Raw genomic sequence first — 20,867 nt, forward strand, 5'->3', positions numbered from 1 at the left:
CAGGACTCAAAGGAAGCAGAAGAACTGCCTCTTCAGGGTCTTCCTACTACTCTCTGCCTTTGCCTTGGCAACAGATTCTCTCGCTGAACCTGGAGCTCACCTCCCTTCTCCTGAGTGAGCAGTCAGCGTGCCCCAGTGGTCTCCCTGTCTCGGCTCACCCCCAAACTACCCCACACCCCATGCCAAGGATCCAGGCTTGTGCCCCGTGCTGGGATCTGAACTCCCATCTTCATGTTTGCACAGCAGGCGCTCCTAACCGCTGAGCCGTCTCTCTAACCGAAGTCCTTTCCCATTTTTTGATGGCAAATGTCATAAGTATGTTAAAGCAAAAATAACATGTCTCCCAGATCAGCAGCCAGCACCCACACTAGTTAGTCTGACATGCTGCAGGGGGGAGATAGTGTTTGCTCAAACGAGATTTGAAGAAGGTCCAGTCTTGAGAACGTCATATTGTCATATGCCACCCACCCCATCCCGCTTTGCGTTCAGGTTCCAAAATATTTAAGATTTGGGGTTGTAGGACTCTTTAATCCATTTTCCTAAACGTGAACATAGACCTTTCTTTCCTCCTGTAACCTCTATTAATGCCTAAGGGAACACATGCAGGAAAGCATGCACTCCAAGGCATCAGCAATAAGAGCAAGTCCAGGACACCTTAATCTTCGGTGTTCAAAACAACTTTGAAACTAAGAGGTAGAGATATTAAAAAGACGAAGCCATTGTATTTTGCAACTGACAATATCCTAATTGACTTGAAATCTATAACAAATCAATGTGATGAGAGGGTCTGCCTTTAATCCACATAAACATCTGCACACACAGTGACAGCAGCTCATGTGCATCAGAACACTTAGAAATACAAAATATGGGCAGGGGAGATGGCTCAGCGCTTAAGAGTGCATACTGCCCTTGCAAAAGGCCAGTTTGGCAGCCAGCACCCCACCTTGAGCAGCAGAAACAACTTTTAGCTCCAGCTGTAGGAACCCCGACACCTGTGGCCTCTGCAGGTACCTGCACTCTGATGCACATACCCAGAGCAGCTCATAAACACCTGTTAGCTCTAGCTGTAGGAATCCCGACACCTGTGGCACTCTGATGCACATACCCACACAGAGACACTGCTATATAATTTGATTTTTTTTTAAAGTGTGTGTGTGTGTATTTGTGTTTGTAAAAAAGGGCAGAGGAGGAGAGAACGAGAGAGGGAGAGGGCTGGGAACACCATTACTCAGGAGTATGTGACAGTTCTCCTGAGGAACTGGAGATGCAGTCAGGCTAGAAGGAAGTCTCATGCTGTGGTGGCGGTGACACCTGTCTTTTAACAGTTTCTGTCAGTACAGCTGTGACCACCTCTACGACCTAGAATGTAACTGTAAGACTTTCTTGGAAGGACAGTGACTGTAAGAAGAGTAACAGAGGGAACAACACTTATCCCAGCAACCGTTAAGATGGGCTGTTGTTATAGTTGCAAGCGTGGTCCTCACTCTGCAGGTGAGCAGGGACACAGCATAGGCCTAGAAACCAAGCCCAGAGCTTCTCACGCCTCAGCTGATAGAAACCAGTCAACGGGGAGTAAAACTGAGCAAATTTCACATTTTCATATTGTACTGGCTGGTTTTCTGTCAACTTGACACAAACTAGAGTCATCAGAGAGGAAGGAGCCTCAGTTAATGGAATGTCTGGATAAGATCCAGCTGTAAGGCATTTTCTCAATTAGTGATCAATAGGGGAGAGCTCTGCCCATGGTGGGTGGGGTCATCCCTGGGCGGGTTTTCCTGGGTTCTGTAAGAAAGCAGACTGAGCAAGCCAAGAGAAACAAGAAATAAACAGCATCCCTCCATGGCTTCTGCATCAGCTTCTGCCCCAGGTTCCTGCCCTGTTTGAGTTCCTGTTCTGACTTCCTTCAGTGATGAACCGTAATGCCGAAGTGTAAGCCAAATAAACTCTTTCCTCCCTAACTTGTATTTTAGTCATGGTGTTTCGTTGCAGCAACCAAAACCCTAATTAAGACACACACCTTATGATAATTCCTCTGCTTTTTAAGACAAATTCAGTCTCAAGGGCAAAAGGCAAAAGGCATAGCTTTTGCTGTCACAACCTGCAGCTTGGTTCCTGAAACTCTGACTAGAGGCAGGGAGGGCAGGAAGAAAGGACACACACACACACACACACACACACACACACACACACACACACACACACCAGCTGAGATCAGGAGGTGATGTGGGCTGTGATGGAGGGCACCTACCAGGCAACCCAGAACCTCAGATGTTCATTCGGCACAACGGCACAGCAAAGAGAGGGGTCTGACTGTTCTAGGTAGGGGGTCTCTGCTGATCAGTGCTCTGAGGCTCCAGATGTCCTGCAGGAGGAAGCTGCAGTTGCCAGTCTTGGCACACATCTATCGCTCATACCCAGACCCATCCCATGCCATCCCTCTTGAGCCTGGCCCATATGGCTTTGCCAGTTTCTCATGAATTAAAGGCTGGTCTTTGTCACATACATTCTCTTAGGGCTTCTTCCACAGCCTGCAAACTCAGACTCTAGTGCAAAGGATAAAAGTCAAAAAACATTTAATATTTTACATGGCAGTCGATTTAGCACATTGACTCATTTATTTCTAAATAATCTTAGGTGTGGGGAAAATTCTTAATTATGGAGGCTTATCCCCACATTTAAAATCCCAACTAAAATTAAAATCCCAGTTAAAACTCACGTTGTGGAACAATCTGTAGTATTTAAGGGATGGTGCGCTTCTTCCCAGTTAGGAGGCTGGAAGTCTGAGTCAGGGCACAGTAAGGCCACACTCCCTTGGAAGGCCTCGGGGAAGATCCTCCTCGTCTCTTCCTGGGTATTGGTGGCTCTGGGAATTGTCAGTGTCCCTTGTCTTGTAGATACATCACTGTACGCTGCCTTCTCTGTTTGTACATAGACACTGTCCCTTGGATTTGGTGACCATTCATTCGTCCAATAGAACTTCACTTTGGCTAATTGCATCTATAGAGTCACACCCTGTTCTTCTGTGTGAACATGCATTTGGTACTATTCAACCCAATGTATGGTGCTTTAGAAGAATGTTATATAAAGACAGGATAAAATATTTGCAGAGTTTTGTTGAATAAAAGCCGTGGTTAGGGAGCCTCTGTTTTGGGGTCAGACCTTAAAATACCTTGGAAGACTGAAAAAGTATTCTCCCAAATGTTGCCAGAGGCCACGGTAGATAGGTCCAGAGTAACTTTATTGCTCCACTAAGTTTGTATATTTTCCAAATCTCTGACAAGGAGTATTTCTTGGATGAGAAAATCTGACAAATTGTGCACCAAGGCCTTTATTTGCACCAAAGAATCCTAAACCTAAGTTTGCCAACTGCAGGTTTAAAATGAAGTAACAGCCTTGAGTGCCCTAACTTTGGTCTGATTGGTTAAAAATGGTTGTTGAGAGTTTGCCAAGTTCAGACTCCAGTTTTAATATGTCACTTAAGACAATGAATATTTCCAAGCTGAATACTCCTTAGTATGTGTATTGCTTTCTGTTATCTTCCAAATTACAGGTAATTGAGGTGCGTGGGTCTGAGAAGTTCACTGTAGCCATGTTCTTGTTGTTCTTAATGCTTTAGGCTGCCAGGAAGACCAGTGGTAGGGGCACACGCTGTACGTGTGCAGCTCTGGGTTCAACCCCAGCACCCAAAACACGAAAATAATTAAAAATCATAATTCCCACCAACGCTCTGACAGACCTGGAAGGTTTTGCAAACCATGAAGGTCATAATGAGATCTCTGAACGGAGCAGTGGCTGGGACTCTCATTGTCATTTTCTAGACAAGGGATCGTTCCCGCCGGCCTCACGGAGAATGAGTTGTGGAGGGCGAAATACGTGTACGATTCAGCTTTCCATCCTGACACGGGCGAGAAGATGATCCTGATAGGAAGGATGTCGGCTCAGGTCCCAATGAACATGACCATCACGGGCTGCATGATGACGTTCTACAGGTGAGTCACGGGAGCACGGGAGGAATAATCGGAAGAACGTTTTAATATACATTGTACTGAAGTAAGTGTCACCGTGATTGTGCTAGCAAGGATGATGGGTTCATGCTACAGTGTGTCAAAACAAGTTGCACCCCATAAATATTTCCAGTAAAAGGAGTTAAGTAAATGGAGGGCTGGCAAGATGGCTCAGTGAGTAAAGGCACTCCCCGCCAAGCCTGAACACACGGTTCGCTTCCTGAGAAGCACTTCGCGGATAGAGAGCCCAGTTATTACAGGGCATCCTCTGACCTCCACGTGCACACACACACACACATGCATACGAAATCAATAAAAATTTAATTAAAAATTAGCCAGAACGTATAACAGCTGAAAATAAGGTGGAGGTGGTTTGTAGTGGCTCGCCTGCAACCACAGCTCCCGGGAGGCTGAGAGGAGTGTGAGGCCGGCCTGGCTCGACAGCTAACACCTGTCTCAATCCAACAGTAGCAGCGAAAGCAGGCAGTAAAATGAGGTGGTGTTGCTTTAACTTTGAGAAAGATATCACTCATCTTTAGTTCCACTCTGAGTAAATGTTGCTATTAAGCAGCATCTGGCATGATTCGTGAAACTAAACACAGATAGCTGGGCCTGAAGGGCTCGTGCCTGGATCCTAGCGTGCGGGATACTAAGGCACTTGGAGACCATGAGTTTGAGGTCATTCTGAGCAGCCAAAAAAAAAAAAAATAATAATAATAATAAATAAACCATAAAAGTGTGTTTTGCCTCTAATGATGATAAAACAGGGGCCATAGAGGTGGCTCAGCAGTTAAGAGAACTCACTGGCTGTGCTTGCAGAGGACCCCAATTCAGTTCCCAGCACCATGTGGCAGCTCACAACTGTAATTCCAGTTCCAGGGCATCTGGCACCTTGTGGCAGGCACTGTACACACACAGTGCACATACATATATGCAGGTTATATACTCATACACATAAGATAAAAATAAATAAAATGTTTTTTAAGGATAGTAAATAATATATTTATTTAAAAAGAAGTTGATGTTTTTCCTAAGTCTTAGACCCTAAAGAAAATAAGATAGGAAAAAAGGAGTCTAGAAACAAATTCCTCTACTCCCTCTCTCTGTAGACTCAGACGCATTTGGGTGTTGGAATAGACGCAGCATAAGAAAGGCCAAGCCTGCTTTGCTCTAAATTATTTTTGTTTTATTTGCCCAAGAGAAGAGAATTTCTCAGTCTACTCTGTACTAGGGTTTTTATAAGTTTATTTCTTCATGATGAAAGCTGCCTGGCTAGTTTTTTTGGTTTTTATTTGTTTTTTGGTTTGTTTTTGTTTTTGTTTTGATTTTTTTTTCCAACTTGACACAAGCTACAGTCATTTGGGAAGGGAGACTTTCAATTGAGAAAAATCCCATCATCAAACTGGCCTGTAGGCAAGACTGTCAGACATTTTGTTGATTAATGATTGATATGGGAGGGACCAGCTCACTGTGCCTGGTGCCCTGGACTGATGATTCTGGGTTCGGTAAGAAAGCAGACTGAGCACGCCGGGAGGAACTAGGCAGTAAGCAGAGCCCCTGCATGGCCTCTGCATCAGTCAGGTTCCTGCCCTGACTTCCTTTGATGGTGAACAGTGATGTGGGAGTGAGGCCAAGCTGATTTTAGTCATGATATCTATGACAGCAATAGAAACCCCAAAGCCTTTGAGCTTGGTGATGAGGAAACTGGGTATCAAAGTAGACAATCTGTGTCTTCCTCCCTGCCTAGTCCCCTTCCTTGCTGGTGTTTGGTGTTTGACTGACTGTATTGAAGAGGGCTCACTGGTGCTAGAGGGTTTATGACAATATACTCTGTTTTAGGACCACACCGGCTGTGCTTTTCTGGCAGTGGATAAACCAGTCCTTCAATGCCATTGTCAACTACACCAATAGAAGTGGAGATGCTCCCCTCTCTGTAAAGTAAGGCTGTGGGGTCAGCCCGTCCTCCTGTGCTCCTTAGGTAGCCATGCATTTAGACACGAGCTTGCTCTGTGCAGTCTCTCCTCCTCCCTCTGGATCCGGGTAACTTTCTGCTTTTGTCTTGCCTTTTCTGATGTCATCTGTGCTATTATCAGTGGGATGGTGCTGTCTCTCTTATATCCTGAGCTCCGGGGTCCTGCAGAATGCCTACCAAACAGCTCTCAGGCCTGACTTCTGTTCAGTAACTCCTCTCAGGACTGCATGAGTCAACTCAGGAGAGGCTTTGCAGTGGTGTAGCCTTTGTAGACGCTTAACTTCAAAAGCAGGTCATTGCTGGAGCCCTAAGAAAACAAATTTATGGGGGCTGGAGAGATGGCTCAGGGGTTAAGAGCATTGCCTGCTCTTCCAAAGGTCCTGAGTTCAGTTCCCAGCAACCACATGGTGGCTCACAACCATCTGTAATGAGGTCTGGTGCCCTCTTCTGGCCTGCAGGCATACACGCGGACAGAATATTGTATACATAATAAATAAATAAATATTTTTTTAAAAAAAAGAAAACAAATTTATGAATTTGTCTCCTGTTTTAGAGTGTGTGTGTGTGTGTGTATGTATAGTGTGTATGATGTATGCATATGTATATATGTGTGTATGTATATGTGTGTGTGTTGCCAAGCTGAAATTAGCTAAAACTATAGATATAATTTCACACCACTTGAAACAAGTCATTTTCCAGTTTATATTTGAAAATTGCCTTTGACACCAATGTTCTGCTACCATCAAATGGAGCAAAGGATACTGACACCCGCCACCCAGTGGTGTTTCTCACAGTTAGAATCGCTCAGGCTCAGCTGCCCTTTAGGGGTAAACTTGGGCTGTTTTTACACAGTGAAAACATCTCCCAAGATGGCCCTGCTGCTCTTGACTTTCTACGTTTAATATTAAGAGCTGTAGTTTTGATTTGTGCAAATGTGCCCCAGACACTTAGCCCAGAGTGTTTTCTCTGTTCACGGCTTTCCACACACTGCAGCTCCCCTCCTTCCTCATCTGTATGGGTGCTTCTTCTTCACATCTGTCTGTTTGGAGTTGGAGCCTGTTTTCAGGGATGTGTTGGCCTTCCCTCTGGATTCCCACACTGATGGAGTGACCCCTGACGTTGCTCTGCAGACTCCCCACTGCTGATCGTACACTCCTGTCTCCTCGGTTTCTTCAGAGTCTCTGCGCATGATCCCTGATGTACACCCATCATTTACACAGTGTCTTTTATTCTTTCCAGTGAGCTGGGGACGGCTTATGTTTCTGCAACAACCGGCGCTGTAGCGACGGCCCTGGGACTCAATGCCTTAACCAAGGTACTTTAGTTTTCTCTCCGTGGCCGAGCATCTTAACTGTTCTCACCTGTCACTCTGGGCGCCTCTGTAATTTCTCAGAAGAGTTGCAACCACTTGGCTTTCTTGTAGCTATCCTCAGCTGCAAATTTTAATTGTACATTCTAGTGGATTTGGGGGAGATGGTAACTAGTAGCAGCAACAAAGACTGGTATGTTCCTGGCTCTACGCATTAAGTTCTAACGCCTCTCTCTAAAAGAACCCTCCTGAGACTGTCAGGGGGGTGCCTTGAAGAGGTAGAAGCACTGGCTCTGAAATCAAAGTTCTGGGACTTGGGGGTGTGCTTCCAGCCACTTGAACTAAGCCATCAAAGTGTCTTAGATAGGTTCGTCATCTCAGTATGTCCTTCCAGAGATGCAGAAGCACCTCTCAGCAACACGTTTGAGGCCCCTTGGCCTGGCTTATCCAGCCGAGGCTGTGGTATTTTTAGGAAGATGTGAGAGTTTCCATTTAGCCATCCAGGAGAAGCACGATGATGTTTCCGGAACTATCTTTTCTACAGCGCGTCTCACCACTGATAGGACGTTTTGTCCCCTTTGCTGCTGTTGCTGCTGCTAACTGCATTAATATCCCGCTAATGAGGCAAAGGTAAGAAGAGCGCTTGCACTGGGCAAGGACTTGATCGGGAGTTTCTTGTCGTGTAGATGGAATCTGAGATTTGCTTCAGAATACTCTGGGGTAGGGTGGTAAGGGCAAGCCCGTTGGGTTCCTCCTTGTTGAAGTAGGCTGAAGAAAACCTAGAGGCTTAGAATGCATAGCCTTCCTACTTCAAAGGTGTGTCTCTAGCCTGCACCCTCTGCCCAGAAAAGAAAATCTGTAAGACTGAAACCAGAGATGGAAAAAGCCAAGAGTTTCTTGGTTTTCCCTTGGAATTTTTTTTTAATGGGGCATAAGGTAATTTTAATCTTTATCTTTAAAAATGTTGTTTTAGAACTGACAGAAATTAAAGGAGAAGAAAGAATAAGTATTTTTGATGATAACAAAAGAACAAGGCAGTAGCAGGAATTGGGCTCCCAGCCTCAGGAATCCTGTGTAACTAATGAATATCCAACAGGGCTGTGTTGCAATGACTGTCAATACGTTAGATACCTAATCACACTATGTACTGTATCTAGTTCTGATTTAGAAGGTTGTTCAGATTTGTACATGAGTATAGAAATTAACCTCACCTTTGAGCTAACATATCCACCCCTCAAATCATATTATTGGAAAGGTACATCCTTCTGAAAAAAAGAGTACTGTTATTTTCCCTTTGCGTCTATCCCAGGAGGCTTGAACCTGTTCATGGTATTTAAAAATAGATATATCAGTGCCAGAATTGACACTTGAGTGGGAAACTGGATGAAGGAGGCACTTGATCTTTCTCAACAGAGTCCTCCTCCAGGATGCTGCCTGCAGCTTCTGTGAACCCCTCTGCGTGTGTTCTGCCCTTCAGGGAACTCAAAGTCGGTATTCCTGTCACGGATGAAAACGGCACCCGCTTGGGAGAATCGACCAATGCTGCAAAACAAGCCATCACGCAGGTGGTCATCTCCAGGATCCTCATGGCGGCCCCTGGCATGGGTGAGTGAGCTTGGAGACCCTGCCGTGCAGTTCATGCCAAACCTTTACGTATCAGTAAATTAAAATGACAAACAGCACTCCTCTTTGTGAAAACTACCTTCTGCTGGTAGGGCCTGCAACTGAGCAAGTAAATTATACACAGTACAAGTGGGGCATCCTTTACCCTAATGCTTGGGGCTTTCAGAAGTGTCCCAGGTTTAGGATTTATTTGAATTTTAGAACATTTACAAATATATATAAAATGAGCTACCTCTTAGGAACCCAAAGTTAAATTTGAAGTTTTTTTATGATTCATATACATCTTGTACACTTGGCCTAAAAATAGTTTCATGCAGTATTGCTAATGATTTCATATATGCATCCTGACTCATGCAGAGGTATCATCATTTAGTTCGCAACAAATTTCTGATTTTTGGAACATTTCAGAGCTGAGGGTTTTTTATGATTTATTTGTATTTATTTTATATGCATTGCTGATTTGACTGTATTTATGTCTATGAGTATGTCAAATCACTTTGAACTAGATTACAGATAGTTCTAAACTACCATGTGCGTGCCGGGAATTGAACCTGGGTCCTCTGGAAGAGCAGCTGGTGCTCTTAACTGTTGAGCCATCTCTCCAGCCCCCAGAACTGAGGACTTTTTTGATTAGGAATGCTTACCCTGTATGTAAAATAGTGATGAGAGCTAAGGGAAGGGAAGGATAGGGAAAAAGCAGCAGTGGCCAGGCAAGGGACTGGGATGCAACAACTGAGCAGTCATGAATCTGAGGTAGAGTGGGCATCTGCAGAGGGGCAGGGGCTTGCCTTTTTGTGGAGCTTGCCATTCTACAAAGGAGGAAAAGGAAAAAGGATTTTAATGGACCCAAGAGACTGAAGTCAGCTACTTCGGCATTACAAGCACCACACACAGTTTTGAATAATTGGTAATTATTGGTAATAATTGGTAATTATTCAAATAATTCAAATAATTGGTAATTATGTGATATGGGTGCTATGTGAGACTAGATTAAAGGAGTGCAGCTGTGGTGAGTAGAGACAGCTCAGGAGGCTGCCTCAGCACCACAGGCAGCAAGCCATGGCTAGTTGGACCACAATGATGTAGTGGAGGTGATGAGACTGAGTGGAGTGGGGTGTGAACTGAGTGGAGCGGGGTGTGAACTGAGTGGACTGGGGGTGTGAATTGAGTGGAGTGGGGGTGTGAGCTGTGTGGAGCGGGGTGCGAACTGAGTGGAGCGGGGTGCACTGAGTGGAGCCGGGTGCGAACTGAGTGGAGCAGGGTGCGAACTGAGTGGAGTGGGGTGTGAATTGAGTGAAGTGTGGTGTGAACTGAGTGAATCTTAAGATGACTCTGAAGTACATGGAGATCAGTGCTTTCTACCACAGCTCTCCCTGGAACATGGGACAAGGGTGATGCTGGGGGCAGCTGTTAGAAACTGTGCACCTGGCCGCTGCTCTGATATTTATATAGTGTGGGGCCAGCATGAGCAGAGGACATCTGTGTCATATTAAGACCTTTAGAGAAGCTCCTGTCTACCCACCAGGCTATTCTGGGGGCCTAGAGAAGGTTCTTAGACACTCAGAAGCCAAAGGGCCTGCAAGTGACAGCATTCTGTGTAGGGCAAACAAAGAAAGAAACCCAGGATTTAATGCTCTTAAATTCCTTCACCTAAGTTGCATGTAAATGGTCCTTGGCTATTACAAGATGCTCTCAGATGAAGCATGTCTGTCAGCTGCTATTGGCTATTGTCACAGGATGCTCTGAGCTGGCTGGTTTGAATGAGCAACAAAAGCTGAAGGAAAATTGAGGGGCATTCTGCCATTGGCCCTGTGTGTACGCAGCTCAGCATCCAGAGTCAACCAGCCACCAAAAAGGAAGACGTGTGTATTGAACATGTTTAGGCTTTCTTCTTGTTATTCCCACAACAATAGAGTGTAACTATTTGCACACCATTTATGTTGTGTTATAGGCTACAATTCACCTAGAGATGACACAACCATGAGCACCCATGCACTTTGTAACCACAAGAGTCCTGAATCCAGTCCCCTGTAGATTCTGAGAGACAGCAATGGTCATGTTGCATTTCAGCTAACTGGGGAGATGAGCATTATCTGATTGACCAGCGAGACCCCTCTATACTCTAGTGGGATGCCAGTGTGGTCTATGAAGGTATCCAGGGACCAGTATCATTCCAAAGAGAAGGCTATGAAGCCCCCAACACGTCTGAACCCTGATTTCCAGACTGCCTGAAAACAGTATTGCACCCCAGTTTCCACTCAGCTCCAGTCCTGTGTTTGCTTTGGTTTGAGTTGTTCACTCTGCCAATGTAGAAGTAGCCTAAAGGTGGCACAGCTTTCTATCAGCTTGTGTGGGAAACTCCGCTTAAAACAGGCATTAGGTGACGACTTACGTGGCCTTGTCTTTATTACAGCCATCCCTCCATTTATCATGAACACGTTGGAAAAGAAAGCCTTCCTAAAGGTAAGACCCATCACATTGTCATTTGTGAGCCCTTTGGTTTCTTTTTCTTTCTTCTTTGAGGCAGGGTTTCTCCACACAGTCCTCACTGTCCCGGAACTCATTATGTAGACCAGGCTGGCCTTGAACTCTCAGAAATATACTTACCTCTGCCTCCCAAGTGTTGGGATTAAAGGTGTGTGCCACCACACCTGGCTGTGAGTCCTTTTCATGGCTCTTCAGACTTGACATTAGTGAGTGACAGACAACCTGAAGGTCACTTCCCCTTGGATACTTGTGTCAATGCAAAGATGCTTCTGAGAACATCTTTCCACTCTCAGATATTGGAAAGGCTTTTGTACATGAAGACGTCTGCTGTGGTGAGGCCATGAGTGGGCTGTCCACCCAGTCATCTGAGCATGCCTAGTAGGTCAAAGGGAGAAGATGGCAATGACTTTGGGATGTTGAAGTTGCTATCTGTAATATCAGAAGTGGAAAGATCTGGAATGGTAGCTTCATGGAGCATTGAATTTAGTGTTTCTCTTTGGTAATCATATCTAGAAGTTAAGTCTGTATTGCTGTGTGCCATTTCCGTGCCCTCCAGATTGTGATTTATAGGTTCCAGGATTAGCCCAGTTGGGATACAGTGGCCTAAGATGACTCTTGCGTATCATGCTGAGTGTGGAGACATACTTAAGAGCAGAGGCAACAGCCCTGCTAGAGGAGTAGGTGTGCTGAACATGGCAGCTCCATTGGGGTGGATTGCTTGAGTCTTAAAAACAGAACTGTAAGAGCAAGGGCGTATCATACATAAAACTTCAGAGAAAGGATGCTGCCCCAGACCAGATGCTCCTGGGATTAGACCGTGATGTATACACATAGGTCCATGTACTCCATATGGGCCCCAGTAGGAGAAGGAAAGCCAAATGCTGAATGGACACTTGATAAGCACTGTATAAGTCAAGAAAAATGTGCTGCAAATAAACAGTGTGAGCACCTCACAGGGCCCCTGTAAGGGGCAGGAGCTCCTGGCCATGCTCTTGGAACTTCTGGGGACATAAAGAACTAAAAACCCCAAGTTATGCTTTCTGAAAAGTCCAGATTCTGTCACATAGCAATGTGGATTAGTGTCAGAGTCACTGTGTAGTGACAAAATAGAAATTCTCACACTTCTCCAGAAAGCGGCACACTGGAGGCGTCTGACAGCCTCAGTCACAGGTTAACCAAAGGGCAAAACAGTAGCTGGTCTTTAAGCCGCCCACCTGTCGACACAGCAGTAGATTTCTTGGGTCTCAGCTACCTAGGCTCACCCACAGTCCAAAAATGTTCACTGAAAATCCCATAAGCCAGCGATGCATATGTTTTAAATTGTGAGCCTTCCTGAGCTGCCCTCTCCCTCCTGTCTAGATGTGGATCAGCAGGGTATCCACACTGTTCACACTATCCGCTTCTAGTCACTCAGCAGCCACCTACTTATTTCAACTGTCATGATTTCTTAGCATTTGTTTCTAAGTATCCCTTCTTTTATGTAATAATGGCCCCAAAGGGCAGGTAGTGATGCTGGCAGTTTTGTTATACTTTATTGTAATAATTCTTATTCTTTTAGCTAATAATTGTGTTATCAGTTATTGTCAACTCCTAAGTGTCTCTGATTTATGTTAAACTAAGTCATAGGGATGGTGCGGTAGCGAGGGAGCCTTCCAGTGGATACACACAGCAGACACCAAGTTAGCTTCCTGAGATGTTGTCTACTGGATCTTAGTCTGGGAAGACACCAGATGTTTATTATCTGCACTAAGGATATAGATTGACCCATCAGCCTTTTTACTTGCTTGGTCTTATCTTGAGGCCCTGGCATAGATAACTTTGAAAATAACAGAAAATGGAAGAACATATTAAATAAAGCAAATATCTCCTCCTGCCAAAGGCAAGTGATTATCAGCCTGTAAAAGCAAAACCAGAGCTAGAGAGGTAGCTTGCTGGTGAAGAGCACACTCTGCTCTTGCTGAGGACTCGTATTCCTTTCCCAAGTATCCATGTCCTGTAACTCCAGCTCCAGGAGATACAGTGCCCTCTTCTGGCATCCTGGGGCATCTATAATCAAATACATATACCCGTACGTAGACAAACATTCACACACATAATTAAAAATCATAAAATATATCTTTTTTTTTTAAGTGAGGCTGGATTTCTAGTCTTGAATATTGTCATCTTCTGTGTTCATTTTTCTGGCATAAAAGTACAGCTTTTGCAAAAAAAAATAAAGACTAGTAAATGTTAGTTCTTTGACAGATCGTGGTCAACAAGATTTTGTAGGTCGTCACCATGGAAACAGTTTGCAGCCCCCCTTCAGTAGCAGCATCACTCCATGCAGGCTTTCCTGGTATCACCCCACACACCATTAGCAGCGAAGTTGTTGGCACAGTAAACCCCTGATGCTTCGATTATGTCGGATCTCCCACAGTCAAAGCATATTAACAGGAAGATTCCACAGACAGTGCCTACTGCACAGCGCAACCTGATGGTGGCGCAGAGGCTGAAAATGTTGTCACTTTCAGGAAGGACATTATCTAGAAGAGACTGGCTCCAGCCTGTGGACACAGGGCACACTCTGGCTGCTGATGTGTGTCTTGATCACGGCTTGCAATTACATTAGTTCTGTGGGAGTTTGCATCTCATTGATGGAAGACAAATGGCCATGAGGGGAATCTGAGACATGAAATCAGTTCTTTAGTATTGTAATTCTCATGGCTTTGAACTCCTGGGATCTTTGAACATTCCTGGGGTTGGAATGGTTACCATGGTAACTGACATCTTACCATGGCAGACACTGGGCAGAAGGTCTAGTTAGTCATATTACACATTTTTCTAGCTGTGATAGATGGAAATTCCTGTGTGTATATCCTGGCCTTTTCTCATACAAAAGAGACTAGATGAACCAAGCATTCTGGTCATCATGGCCACATTATCCTAGACTTTTACATACTTAAAAAGACATAGATGTCATGGGCTTATCCCATCTCGTCATTTTTTAATTTTTAAAAATGTATTGTTGCTGTATATGTGTATATATTGGGGAGGGCACACATGTGCCACAGCATACATGTGGAAGTCAGAGGACAACTTTTTGGAGCTGCTTCTCTTTCCATCTCTATGTTGGCATCGGAATTGAACTCAGGTTGCCAGGCTTACACAGGAAGCATCTCCTACTGGCCCGTCACTGCCTTCTACCCATCTTAATTTATAGTTCGCAGCATGGTTTATTTCTGGTTTGGAAGTATCACCTCACTTTCTCTTCACTCAGAAGCCCTCCATCACAACCCCCAAAGGGGCCAGAATAGTTAAAGATCATTCCCAGAGCCTCCCTAAGTACAGGGAGTCTGGTTGTAGCTGCTGTCCTCCCAATTTCAAGGAACAGGTTGCCTTGAAATGATCAAGACTAAGTGTGCTTAAAGGACCCACATGTACTCATACTCCCAAGTTCAAGGGTCAAGTTTCAATTACATATTATCTTTGCACTTGGGGCTTGTTTGATAGCGTGATCATTATTCAAACATATACAGGGGCAGAGTTTATCAGTGTTCTTATTTGGAGCTTGGAGTGTTTTCTCATCGTTTTTGGAAATGCAGATTTTTCTGTGATAACCAAACCCATCTACAAACATGAAACCCATTGAACATTCTCAGCTTTTTAAACACCACTTGGGGAACATTCATCATGACTCATCCTCCCCCACATCTTATCTTTGTCCAAGTGGGGGGCCAGGAAACACGCCAACTATGGGCAGGTGACTCATGAAAATCCCTCCAGCTAACGAAAAGTTCCCTGACTAAAACACAGTGCGTCATCTTGAAGAATAGGCCTCATACTCTGCAAGCTGCCTGGCACTTTCATTGGGAACAGAACGGATAGATGTAGGTCCTGAGGTCCATCTTGGAACTTTCAGTTCTGGATCTTTCATGTTGCTCTAATAACACGCAGTGTGTACTCGGAGGCCGATTCTGGGTGGTTTGCTAATGGATGAGAATGTGACATTCTTTACTTATTCATAGACACTATTTACTCTTGAGCCCTTTGCTGGGTCAACAGTGTTCAGTACCAGAGTCACAGAGGCAGGGCATGAGCCTTGCTCTCAGGGTGGAAGAATGAGGTTCAGAGTCAGTGGCCACAGCACAAGGTGATTTCAGCTTGGGCCCACAAAGAACACAGGGGAGCTGTAGTTGGTGTAGACTCGCAGAGGACCAACCAGCAGCATGCATTTAGTAGAAGCTTAGTGAGAACAGAACGGGGCTCATTGGGGATTTGTGAGTGGTCAGGTTGTACATAGGGAAGTGATTCTTCCCTCTATGCAAATTTACTCTCCATGGTTCATGAAGTCTAAATCTAAAAACTCAAGTATAAAAAGAAAATATCATTGAACACAGAGTTTAGTCAAAGATTTCTTGGATACAAGACCAAAGAAAAAATGAAAACTCAGACAACTTCAAAACCTTTTTAAAATTCTGTCTTTCAAAAACTATACGGAGAATGCAAGAAGAGAAACCAGTTAGGTGCAGCAGGTAGCAAAGCAAGCCGTTTTGGTCAGAAAATAAATCAAGGATTTGTCAAGAACTTAAAACCCCCTGCAGGAAAATGGCAGTGCAAAAATGGGCAAAAGTTCGGCAGATGCACTAAAAATACACAAATAAACATAGGAAATGTTTCAGATCTTTTAGTCATTGGAGAAATTAAAATTAAAACCACATGAGCTGCTGCTAATTACCTGCTGGACTGGCTACAGTCAAAGATTGACAAGCAGGTGTTGATAAGTCTGTGTAGGAACTGAAACTCTCATAACCTGCTGGTGGGCGTGTAAAATGGTACAGCTACTTTGGAAAATATTTTAGCCATTTATACAAACATATGCTACAGTGCAATCCAGCCATTTCTAAGTATTTCCATAAAAGAAATGAAAGCAAATATTCATAAAAGATGAAAGCTAATCACAGCTTTATTTACATTAGCCTCAAACTGAATACAGCCCCAATGTCAACAGGAAAGTGTATCAACCCATTCAATGGAATACTTACATTGTCAATAAGAAACAGTGAATTACAGATGCTTGCAGCAGCATGAATTCCCAAAGTAACAATCAAAAGAAGTAGATACTGTCTATAAAACCCTAGATCTAGACTTGGTGATGCATGTCTGTAATGCCAGCAATTGGGAGGTAGAGATAGGAGGGTCAGATGTTCAAGGTCATTCTTGGCTCTGTAGTAAGTTTGCTTAGACCAGCCAGGCTACATGAGACTCTGTACAAAAAATTAAAAAATAAACTCAAACCCTGGGAGAGTTAAACCAATACATAGTAAAATCAGAGCTATAACTTTGGCAGGGGGCAGAGACTACAAAAGGAGCAGAATCCCAAAAGAGCCAAAGGAGCATGGAAAGCACTTTCCATGAAAGATGGGCTCGCTATTTTTATTGTGATATCAGCATCATAACTGCATATGGATCATAAATTACATTGTACACATTAAGATGTATAGTTGACTGCATGCCAATTAATTTAATGGGAAAGGGGCCATTGGGAGAAAAGAATTGAGACTCATATTAACATTGAGATACATATCCATGTCACTGTGTATCCCAAACCACATTGGTCTGAAGATGTATACTTTCTAAACTTAGTGTGTCATTTTCAATTTGTCTGAAGTTTTTTGTGTAATATACCTACCTCCGTTTCACACAGTCTGTTAAGCAAGACATGTCCAGGACATCCTCGGTTCAACCTTTTCCTGGCCCCAGATAAAATTCTTTTTGGGGAATAGGCAGGATGGGGTAGTGAAGACAGAGTCAAGAATGGGGCCAGTGATGGATTGGGTTTCACAAGCAAGTCAGAATTCTCCAGAGTCCTTGTCATTATGAAGAGCCCTCAAGCAAAGCTAGCCTTTAGCTTATGTGTGTCCATCCTGAGGAGGCGCACAGATATACTCTGGAATTCATCTGGCTGTGTTTACTTAGGCAGACAAGAGGCCAGTAGAGATGCGAGGCCTGGTCTTACAGGTTCAAGTTCATCTGCCCATACGAGCTCACTCAACAGTTAGCCTGGTGCCGGGGGCGGGGAAGAGGGTGTTCAAGACAGGGTTTCTCTGGCTGTCCTGGAACTCACTCTGAAGACCAGGCTGGCCTCGAACTCACAGAGATCCACCTGCCTCTCTCTCTCCCTTCCCTGAATGCTGGGATTAAAGGGTGCACCACCACTGCTCGAGCTTCCTGTCCCTTGGTGTCTCATGTCCAGGGAGATCTGGGTAAGAATTTATCATCACCTGCCGAGAGACCAGCCCTCAAGCAGGTCAGGTAATAAAGAGGAGGCATGGAGTTGGCACAACAATATACACATACATGAAACTTCTTTGAGGGCCAACGCTTAATTCTTTGTTTTATTTTTCACTTTCTGCTGTTCCTGCTCTGTTCTTCTACCCTGTTGTTTTCATTCTTCTTCCCTGACGTTCTCCTTCTCCATCCTCCCTGACGTTCTCCTCCTCCATCCTCCCTGACATGCTCCTTCTCCATCCTCCCTGATGTGCTCCTTCTCCATCCTCCCTGACATTCTCCTTCTCCATCTTCCCTGAAGTGCTCCTTCTCCATCCTCCCTGACGTTCTCCTCCATCCTCCCTGACGTGCTCCTCCTCCATCCTCCCTGATGTGCTCCTTCTCCATCCTCCCTGATGTTTTCTTTTATATCTTTGCTTCTTTTTCTCCTATTTTCTCTTATCCCTTTTATATCTCCTAAGACAAAAAATTTCTAAGAAAAGATGGCCTCACAGCCACAAGTTACATATTTTCCAAAAACAAATTAAAATCTTTACACAAGAATAAATCACATAAGATCACAAGTGAAATGTTATTCTTAGAAGCCCACAAATAGGTAAACTTTTTTTTGTATTAATTTTCCAACCATAGCATCTTCACCCCAAAGCAATGATTCTTTTATAATTGATTAACCAAGTCTTAAGCAAGCTAAGTATATTTCAGCCAGTTCCCTTTGCACTGGCAGGCAATTTGCAGTTTCAATGTAGCAGATTCCTATCCTATAAAACAAAACTTTAAACAAGTGCTCAGCTAACCATCTATTTTCTTTACACACAATAGGGTTATTTAATTTCCTTGCACAATTTTGTTTTTTTTCAAGGTGCGTACTGGGGCCTGTGGTTAATTCTGCAAGTTACATGACCAAGGAACCCGGCCTAACCTTGGGTGTAGGAACATAACTACTTCCTCTAGTCATCAGCCTGGTTTCCACAGACAGAGTTCATGGGTCTATAATGCAAACCTCTTTGTTTTTGTTCTCCATATTCTGCGAATCTCACATCTAACAAAGGGGAAAGGTGACCTTTAGCCTATTTTTGCCCTTTTTTTCTATCTCTTATTGGAGCAATTGTCAGAATAACCTAAACCATGTCCCTAATCATCTTTACTAGTTGTCCTAACCATCTGTACTTATTAGGCTAATTCAGAATGTCCAGTTAAATCAGAGATCTAACTGACCGTCGTTGCTCTAATAAAAATCATCTTTATTATGATCTGCAAGTAAATTGCCCAGTGAGAAGTGGAATTTTCCCAAGAAACAATCACAATATACTGGATACAGTGGCATCTTTTCATGTAGTAACCACACCGTGCCAAATAGAGCAGGAACAGGGCAGCAGCCCACAGGAGGAAGCGCAGTAGAAGCCAGGGGCCTTCTGGGAACAATCTTCCCAGGGCTTTGCCTCTCCAGGATGTAACCAGAGTAGCTTTGCTGTCCACTGGGCTATGTCCCATAAGCTCCATTGCTGGCTGTAGCTCCTCTGACACGGCCACTAGCAATCTCCCTGTGAAAATCCCTCCTTATCATTTGTGTAGAGGTGGAGAAGTGTATGTATTGAAATCATATAGCCCAGGAATTTAGAATGTATGCTAGTGCATGCTCAGACAGCCTGGCCCAAGGATGCATTTTTCAGAACTTATCCTGTCGTTATGTGGCACATGACAGTATTTTCCTCTTTGGGGTTAAATTCCCCCCTACCCCCCGGCATAGCCTACGTGGGTTGGTTTCATTTTGATGGCGTTTTCTCCTGTTTCATTCCCTCTTTCCTTCCATACCTTTCAGCAAAGGAGTCTCCTTGGGCGCCAGGGTACGCCTTCTCTGCATGTTATCTTGCAACACCTCGTGTGACTCGGGGCTGAGGTGGCTGATTGCATCCCAACCAACTCAAAGCTCGTTACAGAAGTTTCTGTGGTCTTACTGAGATAACCCTGTGTTTTATGTGGTGTATTTTCCTTTTTTAAAAACTAAGTATCTAACAATGTTTGCTTCCTACAAGACCAATGTACTTGCTCACGACTAGCAAAGATATCTTATTCTGGAAACAGTTTTAACTGACAGCAACTGAATCCATCAAAGAGCTGCGCAAGCAGGTGGAGGGTGGTGTCTACTAAGACTCCTCCCACTCTGCTAGGCTCCTCCCACTCGGTCACTGTCCTGGGTTCCTGGCATGTCTTCCTCCTCACCCTTAGAGGGACTGCTTATTTTGCGTCCCAACAAAACCCAGACTTTGCCTGCTTTTTCCACACAGTTGGTCAGTGCTGATGGGGCAGAAATCTAGTACGAGTTCATGTGTCTTCCAGCTTGCATGTGGGGCCCTTCTTCCTCCCTAGCAGCAAATAAACCATAATTAAATGCTAGCTAGTCCCCCACCACGTGTACACAGGCAAATAACACCCCGGAAGCGGTGGCTGCTGCTTGGTCATTCATAGCTCAGGGCTGTGAAGTCAGGACTAATGGTGTGGTAGTGTTGCCCAAGGTCTCACTAATCCCATTCGGCTGGGTTTTATGCTGCGGGGATGCTCTTCAGTCAGCAGGAGAGACTCGTGAAGAACCACACGAGAAGTTCTGACACCTGTGTGTTTTTCAATGCAGAGGTTCCCGTGGATGAGCGCACCAATTCAAGTCACGTTGGTTGGCTTTTGGTAAGTGGAAATGAGCCTTTAAAACATAGCTGCTGTTATTATTGTTGTGTATGTATTTATTCAATAGGTGTTATCATATGTTATCTCGGTAGTCAACACAGAAATCACACTTATATAAGTCATTTTTGGTGCCTGTGGAAGTTTGGGTGACAGAAAAGTTTTGAAAATGACGCCAACCCAGAGTGCCTGCAATTTGTGGCCCCAATAATTAAAAAAGGGACCTCCACATTTAGGGCTATTTGGGTGTTCCCACATAGGCTCCAGTTACCCCTTTGTTCTTGATGCTTTTGTTTACCATTTTGGCGATTAAACATTGAAGATTTGTAAGGCACTTCTGTGCTCTGAAGGAAAGAGGTTGTCGTTAGGATAGAGAGAAGGAAGCCGAGAAGTGAGCACTTCCGCCAACTGACCTGTTGTTCTGTTTGTTTTTGAAGTTTGGTGTTCGCCACCCCCCTTTGCTGTGCTCTGTTTCCTCAGAAGAGGTAGGTGGTGCTTTGTTTGCTTGCTTGCTTCAGAATTATTGTGA

At 44.4% G+C, this 20,867-nt stretch overlaps 1 protein-coding gene across 2 annotated transcripts in view; it reads left to right on the forward strand.

Annotated features, from left to right (window-relative positions):
• The window catches only part of Sfxn1 (sideroflexin 1), a 42,569-nt gene that overhangs the window by 19,129 nt on the left and 2,573 nt on the right, over positions 1-20,867 (forward strand). For both annotated transcript variants that reach the window (XM_087896600.1, XM_048447857.3), the window contains exons 3-10: positions 3,819-3,989; positions 5,844-5,942; positions 7,216-7,291; positions 7,830-7,915; positions 8,763-8,890; positions 11,322-11,371; positions 20,292-20,341; positions 20,776-20,823. In XM_087896600.1, the coding sequence (XP_087752726.1) occupies positions 3,819-3,989; positions 5,844-5,942; positions 7,216-7,291; positions 7,830-7,915; positions 8,763-8,890; positions 11,322-11,371; positions 20,292-20,341; positions 20,776-20,823 (708 nt within the window). The remainder of the gene's footprint in view (positions 1-3,818; positions 3,990-5,843; positions 5,943-7,215; positions 7,292-7,829; positions 7,916-8,762; positions 8,891-11,321; positions 11,372-20,291; positions 20,342-20,775; positions 20,824-20,867) is intronic.

Source organism: Myodes glareolus, chromosome 14, assembly GCF_982192425.1.
Source record: "Myodes glareolus chromosome 14, mMyoGla1.1, whole genome shotgun sequence".
Classification (NCBI taxonomy): Eukaryota; Metazoa; Chordata; class Mammalia; order Rodentia; family Cricetidae; genus Myodes; species Myodes glareolus.